Below are 15108 nucleotides of genomic sequence, written 5' to 3'. Positions count from 1 at the left end.
GGTGTTATTTAATTTGATTTCTAGGAGGGATGTTGTCTTACTAGATGCTAGGGTAGATGGATGGTGCAATGGTCCCAGTCTGAAAGGGACAACAAGATTTTTAGAAAATCTGTTAATTTTTGGGAATTAAAAAAAAAAAAATCCAATAAAAACATGCGTTAGAGCTGTGGTAGTCACTGAATCTAGTGGCTTGATAAATGCAAACTGCCGACCTGTTCTCTAACTGCAGGGTTTTTAGCCTGTTTTATTTGTTCTGTTGCCTGTGACATTAAGTAATAGCACTGAGAGTACACAGACACTGTTACTTTTTAACGACCACGAGCATGAATTTCTGTAGTGTAGCTGTCCTGAAAGAGAATGCTGGAAATACTAATCGTTTATGTGGCTTTTGCATCCCTCTGGAGAAGAGGAGATGGCAGCTTAGTTAAAGTTTTTTAGTGTAGACATGCTAAGCCTCATGTTACTTGATGTTTGGCTTACCAGACTGTCCATTATGGTTTTTCCTTTTGTTATTAGAAAAGATGCTATATTGGTCTTTTCCAAAGAAGCAGCATTTCCCTTATTATATGCTCAACAAATAATGCAGTGAAGCCTCAGAATTGCCTATGGCAGGGGTTTGTTCTAGTCTTGCTAAAGAGTACAGCAACGTATGGTTTAAAGCTACCTTTTAAAACCACTGTAACGAAGTTACATTTGAAAGGAGAAGTGAATTCTGGAGGTCACTATGTTCAGAGGTTTCATATTATGGAGGTAAATGAAGTTCTTGATGGCATTAATAGAATTAATGTAACTAGCAGCCCCTATAACAGTATTTGTATGTTGATACTGTATAAATACTGCATTTATGGAAAAATAATTGGGAAGTTTGAGGTCTTGGTTTAATTTTTTAGTTTGACCTTGAAAAACATTCCCAGATGGAGAGAGTTAAACGAGTCCAGCTTTGAAAGAGGAACATATGAATCATGGTTGCTAGGCTTTTCCTTGTGAGGCACGGCTGTACATCTACAGTGAAGTATTTCAGAAAGTAATCTTTAAACTTAGTGCATTTGAAATGACACTGGTGAAATACTATAAACTTCATTAGACTTTTAAATACAGAATTTACATGTCATTAAATGAAATAGGTATAAAGGATTAGACTTTAGAATATCAACTGCCAGACTTGTGAAGTTTCATAAGCGGTTGAGGGGGAGACAGAGAAATTAGGCGTCCGTCTTCTACTCTTAGTACGTACTTCTTACATAAGTTTTGTTAAACTATTCTGTATATTATTTTCTAACCACTTGCGTGCTCTGATTTGTCATTCCCATAAGAGTGCCACATAAGTGTTTGCCCCACTGGAGCACAGGAACAGAAATAAGATCTCCCTGAAACCTGCTTTTGCTCTGCTCAACTAAAATGACAGTGAAACACCTTAAACGCGTGGGGCCTTACCTGCCTAACACTGAGGCTCCTGGGTTGGGAAGTGTGCATTCAGGTCTCTTGCAGTTGTCTTAACTGACGTTGGTTGGATCAGCCTCCTTACAATTTCAAACCTGTTGTTAAAACTAATGTTCAAGTCTCTGAAGTACTGATACTACTTTTTGCACACTGGGATCTTGCCTGTGGCCCATCTCGTGTTTCTGCAGTGCTCAGCATACTCAGGTTCCAGCGTCATTTGGGGCCCTATGGGTTTCTCTAACAAAAGGATTTGATTGTATCTATTTTAAATAAATGGTTTGATAATAAAAAAGCTATAGTTTATTTTACCTCATATGAGAAAACAGAAGGAATTGCATTTAGGGCTCTAACCTTCACTCTTGCTGGTTACATTTAGATGCTGCTCTATTGTAAGTACTGTGGGGTAGAAGATCATTTACATTGATTTGTGTGATCTGGCTAGAGTTTTGTGTGTGACGTCCTTTGAAATCAGGGTTGTGATTTTGGGTGTGCAGCAAATCCTTTTTTCTGTGTCAAGTGGTTTTACTCTTAGAGTGGTTCTTTATGAGTTTGTGTATTTCCTAGTATTTTGCCATTACTTTCTGTCACTTGGAGCTTTGATTTTGAAACGCTGAAGATGTGCTTCACAGTGCAAAGGACACTCGTAAATTGCTCGGGTTACTTGTGATGCCTACACTGAAATAAGAAAACATTTTTGTTTACATCAGTTTCTGCCAGTTTGTTTTGCTTGTTTAAAATTGCAGCACTGTATTGCCAGCAAATATTCATAAAAAGGTACTTAAATAGAGTGAGCATGATGTCTCAGACTAGTGTCAAGGAGTGCTTTATCTTGCAAGAGACACAGAAGCAGGCAATCCTTTTCTCATGTCAGCGATTTCTCCCCTCTGTTCTGTGCAAGCTGGTGTAAAGTCTGCGAATCCAGTGTTGTCTGAAAGGTACAGTTATGAGAGCAGGTTACAAGGTGTGGATTTATAGTTCGTTAGACATTCTACAGTAGTAGCCTGTCCATGCACTATTAACAATGTAAATAGCAGATAGTGCGCATTGTTATTGTCCCATTCATCATGGTGTATTAGCAGTCCAATGCAAGTCACCCTGGAGTATTTGCTTGCCGTGTGGAAGCTTTTTTTACGCAGGCATGCCCGAAGAGCTCCTGAATGAAATACTAGTAGTGACGTTTAAGTTTATGCTTTTTGGTTTTCCTTACCTAGCTTAATATTACATCAGAGAAAGTAGATATTGGAAAATAGAAGTTTATTATTCCTATCTGATTCCCTCCCCCGCATATATTTACTAATTTTGCCTAGTTTGCAGTGTTAGGTATGCCTGAGGTCTTAATACCTTTTTTATTTATAAATACCATAAATAAGCAAGTGTCTACTTAATGAAGAGCAAATCAGATTAATTAATTATTTATTTAATGTGACCTTGGTTGCAAAAAGGTGCCTGTGACTTCAACGAGCGTAGCTCTGATCTATCACAGCCACGTCAGATGTCCATCATTACTGTATTTGCGTCCAACTGCAAAATCCAGTTGCAGCTGTTATTGCAGGTTATTAATAAGCTGTTATTGCTTAACTTTAAGGTTTCACTGGTAAGGTGTTTTGGAAATCTGGAATAGACCTTATTTTTTAAAGAAAAGTAATTAAATTCTTACAGTGAAAGTACTACAAAGGGAGCCCTTAATTCTGGAAGCCATTTGGTGTGGATACGTTCTTTTGTCTGCCAGGAACAAAGTGGAGTCCGTAGGGCTCTACAGGGCTGACAGCGTCATTCTGCCACTGGTTACCTCGTGGTATAGCACATCCACTCTTAAAATGCAGTCCACCTGATTTATTTCATAAGTGGTGTTCCATCAATGGGCAAAAATATGGATGTTGTTAAAAACACACATAGGCAAATATAGTAGCTTTAAAACGAAACTCTGGGGTCAGTTCTAGCACAGTAGTAAATAAGTTTAACTTAATTTCTAGGTTGCTGTTAAGATAAATCTATCACTTGAGTATTTTTTTTAAAGTAAATTTTCCTAAGTCGGTTTTAAACCTTTAAACCATTAGCCGCATGCTTGGCAATAATAAATTTATACTATGTTGTCAGTTTCCTTTTTTTTTTTTGGTCTTTTAATGAGTAACATTTTTAGTTATGTAAATGTAATATACCTGTAAGTTGTGTAGTAAATGTTGTATTCAATGCTCTAGTAGACTCTGAATGCAGTTTTAATTACAAAAGTATATTCTTAAGAAACTGTATTCTTAAAAACAAAATTGTAGAAACCAATTTTATTAGTAAACGTCTGCAAGTATGTGTGTTATCTCTGAAATCCACACATGCTCTGACATACTGTTATCTCTGTTCCTCTCTCTTATATAGCTGTTACACAGATCTCTGGCAGCAGATGGCTGGACTATAATGCACTGTTAAACAAATAAAACCATTAGGCATGTAATACTGCCTGGTAAATGAGTGTGTGTTTAAAATGGTTTAAAAAAAATTAAATAGAAAATAAAGTTCATTTTTTATTTCATTTAATGAAATAGGAATAAAATCCACCCCCCTTTCAGAATACATAAAACATCCCTCTTACATTGTGTTTGTCATTTGAAGTCAGTTTTTTTATTACATTCTTGCATCTGGTGTAAGATAATCAGTCCTAAATCAGTTTTCTAATAGATGTTTTCTACAAGTAATCGCTCATTTTGCATTTATCTTTGTAGGAAGATTTTTGCTTTTGTAATGCTACAGCACAAAATTATCTATTGCATTATATGCTGTTTTTCCTCATTTTCAAATTTGATACAAATGTATTAAAATTATGATTCAACACTAGTGTCATGGCTCTGTAATTAAACTGTTTTTCAATAATTGTCAGCAGCTGAGAGATGCCATTTTGTCTTTTTGTTTTTAGATATGCCAATATTTGGTCTTTGCCCGGCTCATGATGATTTCTATTTGGTGATGTGTAACCACTGTAATCAGGTCGTAAAACCACAGGCATTTCAATCACATTATGGTAAGTGCTTAACTATTTTTAATAATTAAGGGTGAGGTTAAATCAGGATTAAGCCTGGCAATTTTTTTTTTTAAATTGATGGTGCATAGATCATTACATTATAAATAATGTCAAAGAACATAACCTGTGTTTAATCATTTTATATACATTGTAATGCAGTTATGTCAAGATCTTGTTCCTTTTAATTTTTTATGCCTTTTTGAAGTGCTGCATACATACGGTTCAAATTTGAAATGACATATATATATATAGTGTATTTCACAGACAGTATGTGTAGTGTGTTTGTGTCTGTGTATGTCATTTCTTGTATATTTATACAAATTATTTTTACACAGGTTCTGTTACAGTGTGAACTGTGGACTGGAGCTAAAAGCTAAACTTACAGATTTTGTTGTAAAACATAGTATGTTTCCAATGGCCAGTAAGCTTATTTATTTTCAGAAGTATCAATTTATGTTTGTTTTACTGGTCAAATGGTTTTGTATATAAACTATGCTAGGAAGCTCTTGTTGTGTTGGTTGGTGTTAGCCAGTGTTTATAGAGGACTGAGAAAATGCGAAGTGCTGTGCAAGTTCATGTGCTCAGTTACTTCCTACAAACCTAACCCCGGGGGAGGTTGGCAGTTCTTTTTTTCACACTCCTCTCAAGACTAGAAATTAACTTCAAACAATTTCATGCCAATATTTGGATAGGAGTTTTTTGGTATTCAGCCTTTTGTTTCTTGAGAAATTCAGGAGATGTTTTCTGACTGAGTGCTAATAAAAGGAGATGGACAGAGCATTTTCTGAACTCCTCCTCCTTCCTCCTGTGTGTGCCTATCTGTACGTGTTTTTTCTAGGCCAGTGCATCTACTGATTGCCTCAGTGTTTAAAAGCATAGGAGATGCTGGATATGGGCAGGGAAGCCTCTTCCAGTGTTGAAAACAAGGGATAACTTTTCTTGCATCTTAAATAATCCAGCCCTTTGGCAAGAAAAGATACACTTGCTTCTGCTGCTTTCTTGAGACTGGGAAAGGGTCTTCCTATGCTGCGCAGAGTGTGAACTTCTTATCCTTTCCAGATCTTGCTTGTTTGTTTTTGTGTTACAATGCCTTATGGATTATACCCCTACCCTTGCGGCTGGACTCTGCAGTTCTGTCAGAGTGTGACTTGCAGGAGAATCTGAATAGGTTTTGTGACATAATTCTTATTAGTTATGCTGTGGATGGCAGTACTAATGATTTTTTTTAAAAAAAAAAAACAACCCTACATTTTGTGGACTCCAGAGCTGTATGGAGCCAGAAGAAAAGGGTATCAGCATTTCTTACTCTGGTTGTTGTAAGACCTTGTATCAGCCAGGAACAAGTCCACCCCTTGCCAGTGTGATTCCTCACCTGTCACTGAACATCAGTTTGGGATGTACAGTAAGTCCTTCTAAAATATCACATCAAATTGATTCTGACAGTTAAAAATAAATTTATGGGGGAGGACTGGATGGTACCCAGTTCTGAGTGTTGGCATATTGAATCTTCCATCTTGAGGTCAGTAATATGGAAGTGGTTCAGGTTGGCAGTGATGGAGAGCTATGGATATCTGCAGACGCTTTGGGTTGTCTTTCTGAAGTGTGCAGGTGATCTCCAAATACTGTCTGGCAAACAGGTATATGTACTGTAGAATCCAGTAGTGTAGTTGTTGGCATGACAGCCTTATGGACAGATTGAAGAAGTAGTTCAAGAACTGAATAGGTACACCATTGCCTTTTGACCATGGACATGAAAACACGGGGTGTTGTAATGCTGCTTGTACCAGTGTTAAATGTGTTATGTGAAGTCAATTCAAACTCTTCTGTAAGCAGTGCTTGCAATTTAAAATGGGCAGAGTGAAGGGGGAAGCACAAAATGAAGGTATGGAAAATTATGTTAAAAAAAAAAACAACAAAAAGCCAAACTAAAATAATGTTCCTATTCTGCATCACGTTGTAGGAGCGTGATCTCTAAACATGAAACTTTCTCAAATGTAAACCTTACATTAGTGACAGATTCATATTTTGAGAAAGATGTAGATGGAGGGGATGGAAATGACGAGGTTATTCTTAGTATTTCTTAAGCCCATTCTGAACAATGAGGACGCTCAGCAAGGGCTGCAGCGTGCAGAGGAAGCAGGCGGGGTCATTCTGATGAGAAAAACAGGCTTGGGTGGGGTGAATGTCATTAAAAGGACCTTAGTTCGCCAAACTAATAGCCTCAGAAAGGTAAGAAGGCTGACTTGGTGATTTTATGTAGCACTAGCTCTCACTGCTTTTTATCAGCCTTCACATTCTTGAAATCCTAATACAGTTGTCCCTCGTTTTAGCAAACTGAATGTGAAAGCTGATAAATATGGCAGGTGATTGATTACCAGGCAATGGTGGGGGCTTTTTAACACTGTGTACTTCAGGAGAAGGAAATTGCTGAAGTCTTCAAAACATATAGTTCTTTTAAAACAAAAAGTATGCTATCGTGATAACAAGAAAGTAAAACACTCTTTGGATTCATCACAATCAGTTTGCCCAGCATTACATCTTTTATTTGTGGCATTATTTCAGGGATTGATACAGGAGAAGTTACTTGAACAAGTTCTGAAAAATTGCAGTGCATCAGTGAAGCTGTACCTTTTTGTGATGTTCTTAGGATCTGTTATTTTTAATTGTTACCAAAGAAATATTAATTTCTTAACATATTCTACAGCTTCTGGTGGTATGTGTTGCTTGTACTTGGTGTTCTTTGAAACTTGTCATGTGGGATTTTATTTTCTCTAGTATTAGAATATACTCTTTTAAAATGTCACTTTTGTCAAAGGAAGGCTAAACAAACTATTAGCTAAACCTAATGTGAGCTAATTAATTTCTTCCAAAGCATACTTGTGATAAACTACTTAACTAGGTAGGCTGAAAGGGCATTGCAGGACATATGCTGGCTTTTTTTCCTGGACTACAAGTAGTCAGAAATAATTTCAATGTAACCTTATTTATCAGAATATCTGACCTTTTTAGTAAAATACTTCATTGATACAAATCACAGATTTTTGCGTGGGACTGATACTTTTATATTTCATGCGTTTGTCTAGAAGGGATACTAATTCAAAATTAAATACAGCTTTCTGAGGCAATCTAAGCGTGCATTTGGAGTGTGAATTGCCATTTTAAAAATGTATTCTTAACTGTTGATGTATATACTACTGCTGATTTCTAAAATTCGGTGACATATTTGGTATGCAGAACACCACGTGTAGGTTAGTTTTTAAAAACAATCCAGTATAATGAGATATCTGAAATCTGCTTGTGGTATTCCTTCTAGCTTGTGTGCAGCAGCTGACTGTCAGAACACTCAAATGGCTTTACCCACTTGGCCTAGGGTGGCAGTGATGGCAGGGATCTGGTGGGGCAAGAGCAGGCTAGTCAGCCAAGGAGGAATTGTTGCAAGACAAACTGCTTGTCCAGCCCCACAAATGGAGCAGCTGAGATCTGACAGAACAGAGGGTTTAAGTCTCTTATTGCTAGTATTCTTGGTGATGCTTTTTGAGTGATTATGCTTGCATGGTATCAGTGTTTTCCTTGGATGGCTCAAGATCAATTCAGAGGTGAAAGACAGAAAAAAGGTAAAATGTTCAGGCATTCAGTCTTGTGGGTGGAGCACCTGAGACTGCTTATCACAGTGACCCGTTCTGAGAAAACACAGTATTTTTCTCTGGCCTGTAGTATTTCTTTACACTGGATGATTGTGTGCCAGCCTCTCCAACTTCGTGCCACAGACTCTCCCTCTGTATTTAAATCAGGTATATTTCTTAAGTCCCTGCAGTTTCCTCTCTTAATATATAAATTGTTACAGAAAAATGACTTTGCTGTCTGTCAAATTGCTAACTGTCACGTTCCTCAAGAGAGCGGGATGTGCCTGTGTCCTTTTATTTCCTCTCTCTCCTTCCCACAAAACCGTGCTAGGTATGGTTCTCATGCTGCACCGAAAGGTTGCTCTTTGAGGAAGCCATTGTTGACAGTTGTTTCAGCTTGTTCGTGGAAACCCTGAAGTGATGTGGTTTTTGGCCCATGTGACCTTTCATTGGTATTTCAGCCATCCCATGGGCTTATCGCATCTCCCTGTGGGTTATCGGCCTCCTGTCTGAGGAGGGCTGCTTCTCTGCACTGTCTGGGCTGCTTTGTGGGTCAGAGAGAGGAGATGGCTCAGCAGTGTGGCAGCAGCATCGGTGTACAGATGCGAGGTTTCTTCCTTCGAATTTTTCCTAGTTTTTTTGCAGAGGAGTTTGTTTCCTCTGCACCTTGGTTACTGTAAATACAAAGCAGAGATAAACTCTCAGCGGTAATAATGAAGGCTACCTGTAAAGCTTAAACTGCGAGTGTCTGAGTCATGTAGTGATTGTGAAAACCATTAATATACATGTTGGAAAGAGATGATGATGGTGTGTTGGGCTGTTGAGTCATTAAAAAGCTATGTCTAGTGTTTTGATTAACTTCCCTGGGTTTGGCATGCAGTGGCAAAGGTGAGTAACTACTGTGAGCTCTGCTTGCTGCTGCTGTGTGAGCTGGTGGGGAATCGCACACTTCAGTTTCCCATCAGTGCATGTTTAAACCTGAAGCGTAGGATTCGGAAACAGGGCAATAATACAGATTTGCCCACCTTTTGTGACTTCTAGGAGGTTGTGAGATTGGAACAGAGAATGTCATCACACAACCTTATACTCAACCTGGAGAGACTCAGAGGGCAGGTCCTCTGAAATGTTCATTTGCAGTACTTACTTGGGGCCATCCTGCAAGTCAGTGTAAGGGTCTCTCATGAATCTCCTTTGTCTAATTGTATAACTGTACTCCCTCCTTCCTCAGCCAGTTCGCACACCCACCTTTAGTTAGGTTTGCTACTTTGGCTTGTCGTAAGGGTTTTTTGGTGGTGGTGTTCAGTGCTTGGATTTGGAGAGAAGGTGTGATGCTTGTGATTTTAATTTGGAAAAATGATGTGTTAACTATCCCTGCCAATATGATGTTGTATTTCGGATTTTATATCATATGTAATTTAAGTATTAAAGTCCCTGCAGAACCACATATTTCAGTTCTTCTGACTTAATACGAATTGAATAGAAATTTGTCCTACCCTCTTTCTGTTACCTCAAATTTGGTGGCAGCTAGTTGTTCTGAAAAGTCTGACATCAGAAGTTGCACTGATGTTGCTTGTTTAGAATAGAATAGGGTGTTTAGAATGGATTACAAAGTCAAAGATAAAGTGCCTGCACAAGGCAGCATTTCAAGCAGATAAGAAAAGAATGTACTGAATCTTGTTCCAAAGCCATTGGGACCTAAGGATTTGTTGCTTGGTTGGGGGTGGTTTTTGTGGGGTGGGGGGTCGGTGTATTTGAGGGGTTTTTTGAGGGTGGGGTTCTTCCTCCTAGAAGATAGTCTCAGCTCATCCACGTTTTGGAGGGATAAGCCTTCTTTATGGCCTGCATACTTTTGGCAGCAAACAATTTGTTTCAGTAATTAAGTGTCCACCGTTCGCTAATGTCTTTTTAAAGCAGGTGAAAACATTTTATATAAATCGTAAGAATTTTCTTGGGTATCAGTAATCTTCTCTAGTAGTCTAATAACCAAAATAAAACTTGAATATTATGTGGTGTGTCACAGATGTGCTGAAGTAATCTGCCAAGCATATTGCCAAACGTGCACAGGTGGCATTTGGCATATTATGGCTTGAGTTAATGTATATGATTTAACAAATTATCGTTGGCAGCTTCAGCAGCTTCTGTTTAAATACACAGTCCTCTCACAGTAGTTCATACAGTCCAGATTCCAGCAGTGGGATCTTAGTCTCTGGGTCCAGAAACAACTAGTTTAATTTCTTGGCAGAGATTTGTGAAATTCTGTAGCTTTTGCAAGAATCATCTTGGCGTATTCCCAGAAGGAAATGGGCTCAGAGGTCAGCACAGGATTAATTTCAGAGAAAAAAAAAAAAAAAAGTTTTGGCTGTTTATTTAGTTATTTTTAAATGATGCATCATTAAATAATAAAGTATTACCACCTGGAAAGAAACTCTGTAAATATATTTCAGGCTTTGAAATGTGTACCCCAAAGCTGAATACCGAATGTGCCATGTAGATTTTAAGGAGCAGTGAAGTTAGGTGCTGTGGTTAACTGTGACATCACAGATGGTTCATGTGCGGAAGGGTATTTCTGTAAGCGTAATGGCTGTGGTCTTTGTTTATTACATGAAAGCATAGGGAGTCTGTCTGAGAAGCTGATGGCAGTTTTGTAGTAAAACTTCCTCCTGTTTTTGTGGGTATGTGGATTTGTCAAGCTCTGGTAGAAGACTTGAAGCAGTTTTAGGTATCGGCTAACAAAAAAGGTGCTGTTCAGCTTCAGATTTAAAGAAATTCATTGTTCAGTTTACTGCTTGCCATGTAACTCACGTTATTCTACCTCTGCAGCGCTGTGTGTGCCACAACACTATAAACTTGAAGTGCTTTGGGTGTGCTTTTGGCTTTTCTTACCCTTGGTTTGCATGAATCGAATTTCATGCTGTTCTGCCATAGCAGAAGACCTACATGCAGAAATGCTTATGGCTTCTTACTGGCTGAAGAGTGAATTTTTATTTTATTATTCTATTCTTACTAAAATGATAATTTAAACCAAGTCTAACATAACAAAATTATACAAGGGTTCCATGAAAACTGCTCCTTTGTAGTGATCTCGTTGCTAGGTATTTGGAAACTAGGACTGACTGCTCCCTTTTCAAGGTAAACATTGACAAGGGAAGAACAAGTGGAAAGGAAGAAAGACAAAGATATTTGTCTCTGGGGAAAAAGAGAAAGCAGTGCCACATTCACTGTCACTTACAGAAACAGTTGTTCAGCAAGAGGGAGAAAGTATGTTGATCAATAGATTGGAGTAAGATCTGGAGAGAACAAGTAGTTCTAATAAAAAGTAGCTGTTGAGTGTGTTTGACTACAGCTTCACTTCGGAAGAAGCCAGCTGGGACAGTTGAATCAGGTCTACAATTAAAAATTACTGACAGCGAGAGAGTTCACAGATCTAAAAGTCAATATTAAGTTTCATCATTCAGAACTCATTCTGAACGATGAAACGGTACGTGGAGCAGAACACAGCTCTCATAACCACTGTTTCAGATTTTCTGCAAGTTCAGGGAAGGCCGTTCTGCATCAGCTTATGTGTTCCACATCCTTGGAAGGTTTCCTTCCCAGCTAAAAGGGCTCTTTCTAATGCCTAAGCCACTCCTTCAGGCTGGAGCCTAGCCAGAGGAGGTGGCACGCATTGCTAGGGCAGGCCGTGGGCACGCAGGGCTTGGCGTGCAGCCCTGAGCTGAGTGCAGAAGAATGAAGCTGCAACCTGTTTAAGAGCCGGAGAGGTGGAAGAAGCCTGAATTGGAGTGAAAAAAGGGCAGGATTTATGCTATTGTGGAGGAGAGCTGGGAGTGTGTCAGAGCCATCGTGATGTGAACTTGGTGGTGGAGGGTGGGGTTAGAAGTAGTTCAATTTCAATACCTAACCACACGCAGATCAATTATTTATAAGGACTTCCTCATTTATTTGGGGGAGAGAAGTATGTGTTCTTACGAATTGTGTGGATTATTCCAAGAACTGCAAACCTCAGATGAACGCCACAGCACTTCATGATTCCGGGGAGAAGTGTTCTGGGAAGCTTGCAAAACAATGTCCAGTATTGAACTGTCACGAAGAAAATAGTTTGGGTTGGGTTTTTTGCCTTTTTTTTTTTTTTTTTTTTTTTATGGAAGCACATAGTTTCAAGTTGCACAGACTGTACCCTCTCATCCCACCAGCCAGCTCTCAAACAACTGCTGCATTTGGAAGAGAGAGGATTTGCACATAGTCTCTTTTTCTCTGCAAGCACAGCTACAAAGGTCAGATAAGAAATCTCATCAGTAACCATCAATTACATTAATTTTTTGGCCAAGTTACCACTGCTCGCAGCACAGAGCTGTGTGGCACCTGGCTGGGGCAGCAGTGCCCAGCTAGCACGGGCAGGAGGACGGCAGCTTTGGCAGGGCTGGTTCAGCACAGCTAGAATTAAGTGGTTTGCAGTCTGGGTGTGTGTGTGTCGGAGGAGGGGAAAGAGAGGACATGGGGGAATAGCTAAAAAGGGAAATACAAAACAAAGAACTGAAGTAAAATACATATAAAAAAAAAAAATGAAGACAATAAGGAGGAAGCTAAATAAGGAAGGTCGGAGAAAATGACCTTGCAGGAGGGAGGATGAAGGAGGTACAGTGCTGGTTTTATTAGTGTGTATTGAGGGGGAAAAGTGGAAGAAAGAAGAGGTTTAAGCAGAGCAAAACAAAGAAAAGCTTTTTCACTAGTTTTTCCTCTTAATGTTTTGGCAGCAATGTTATTAGCGTGGTTTGTGTAACGTCGTGGTATTCTTGGATTTTGCACATTTTGTTGGGTGGCAGAGGGAACAACAGTATGTCCTACTTGACATCTCTCCTGGTCCATCAAGAGATGGATATGTTTGTTTTCTTGTACATTGCTTTTACTGTTTCCTGATGGACAAGTTTATTTTTAAATTCTCATTTTCTGTATTCTAGTATTTTTTTGGAGAGTAGGATATACATGTGTCTTTCAGCAGCTTTTCCAGTGAGAGGAATGCCTACCAGTTCTCTACAAGTGGGGAGAAAAGGAGATGGAGTACTAGATGGAAGTTACCCATGCTGGACCTATGTAAAAGCAGTGTTTTGTAGGAATTCTTAATCTGCTGCCTCAGGAAAAGTGGGCAGCATTCTGAAAGCTCGGCTCTTATCTGCAGCAAATGGTAACCAGGTGTGTGTGTGAGAGTCACACTTTTGGGGAAAACTTGAGACTATTATTCTTACCAAACTAAAGAAATCAGTAACATTTTGGTTTTAGGCACAGCTACAAAGTAGCTGCTACTTCATTGACTTAGGCATTATGTCAAGTACTTTTCACCTGTTACTTATTTACTCATTTTGATCACCAGTTTGCTGGCTTTTTAAAAACAAACTTGCAGGTATTGACATGATGCTGCTTTGCTGGGTTTTTTTCTTCCGGGCAATGTGCTTGAAATCTGACATGTGATACACATAAAGTCTAGAAACTGTGTTTTTAAGATATTACCAGAAGAGGGAGTGTATAACACTTTGTATACCATGAAATCTGTAAGTTTATTGAGGAATAGCAATCAGTAGCGACATGCTTTATGTAATAAGTTAAAAAATTGCAGGCTGACGTTCACTTTCAAAAGAACACAATTAATGCCAACTTTTTAAGCTACTTACTACACTTAATTCAGTTTAACACTAAATGTTTATATTCATGTAATGTAGATGGCCTTGAAGTCCATTCAGATGTTGTGTTCTGTCTACTTGTAACAAAGATGCAAACAATTTCTCAATGGCAGTCTTAGATTAGCTCTTGCAGTACCCATCTCTGTGAGAGCTCCATAACAATGTGAAACTTAAGAACAATTACAAATATATTTATAAAATGTAGAATATAACAACAAAGAAATAAATAGGGTATGAAATTTTACATGAATCTGTGGTACTATTATTGACTAAATAGGCCATCATTAGCTATCTCGGGCTGTAACAGCCAAAATACTCCCAAACCCTATTATCTGCTATTGATGAAACAAAAACATGATACAGTGCCTTGTACAGAATGTCAATATTTTTACTCTGTAATTTATGTTGATGTTCCTGCAGTTCGTGCAGCAGGACAACAGGCTAATCCTTCCAGCAACAGCAAAACAATGTAGGAGAAAAAGCCATCAGTGTGTCTAATACGTAAACTCCTGATAAACTTTGCCTATTCTGCTGCATCATACTAATTCTGCAATGTCTGAGCACAGTGCTGGCCATAAAGCTTGCAATTACATTTTGTTTCCCCAGGTTTTATTAGAGAAAGAAGGGCCATCATCAAGAGATTCTTGTCCTCTTTTCTGTTCTCTGTTTCTCAGATAATGAGTTGCCCATGTTGGTATGAAACTCTCACTTTTTACACTTCTTTGTAAAGGATGCAATTAGACCAGACTCCTGGAGAGTTGAAGCAGTTCCTACATAACTTGAGTTTTCCCTCGTTGTGTGGCAAGGTTGTTAGAAGATCTTTAACTCACAGTTCTGTATAGAGTAGCTTTTCGAAAGGAAGCCTTCTCTTTTAGCCAGATCACCTTCTTCTGTTTCTGCTCCATAGGATTTTATTCCTCTGCCAGGCAGAAGCTGTATTGTGCCGTGTCCTCTATGTATGACCCCACTGGCTGCAAAGAACCTGTTTGTCGTGTCTGGCAGTGGGAAAAGCCCTGGTTTCTGCAGCGTGGTGTGGTTAATTCTGTGGGTTAGGTAGAAGGTGTACCCCTTTCTGTGAGCCCTTCCACCTTGAAGCCTGAAACTTTTAGATGTTTGTGGATTATTTGTAGAGCTGGATTTGAGCTGATCAGAAGTTTTGTGTGATATACTTTGGTAGTTTTAAGAGCTATTCATTATTGTCTGTAGATATTCACATGGCATCCTTGGCTCCTCTCCTTGCTAAGAGGATAAATGGCTGTGTCTCCTTTGTTAGTGCATGGCTGAAGTCTTCATTTGAGTTCAGAGGCTAAACATTTTGGTGTTCTGCTGCGTTGGGGTGGACTTAGTGAAGTAATTTTCTTTC

At 38.8% G+C, this 15108-nt stretch overlaps 1 protein-coding gene across 6 annotated transcripts in view; it reads left to right on the top strand.

Annotated features, from left to right (window-relative positions):
• ATXN7 (ataxin 7) overlaps positions 1-15108 on the top strand; it is an 89650-nt gene that overhangs the window by 45355 nt on the left and 29187 nt on the right. For 3 of the 6 annotated variants that reach the window (XM_056338601.1, XM_056338599.1, XM_056338603.1), the window contains one exon: positions 4346-4450. The exons of 1 other annotated variant lie outside the window; for it this stretch is intronic. In XM_056338601.1, coding sequence (XP_056194576.1) covers positions 4346-4450 — 105 coding nt within the window. Of the gene's footprint in view, positions 1-3831; positions 3896-4345; positions 4451-5830; positions 5853-15108 lie in introns of those variants that run through there. 2 more of the 6 variants (XM_056338604.1, XM_056338605.1) reach the window with 2 other exon arrangements.

Source organism: Falco biarmicus, chromosome 4 (assembly GCF_023638135.1).
Source record: "Falco biarmicus isolate bFalBia1 chromosome 4, bFalBia1.pri, whole genome shotgun sequence".
NCBI classification, from domain to species: Eukaryota; Metazoa; Chordata; class Aves; order Falconiformes; family Falconidae; genus Falco; species Falco biarmicus.
This window is presented reverse-complemented; position numbering and strand designations above follow the sequence as displayed.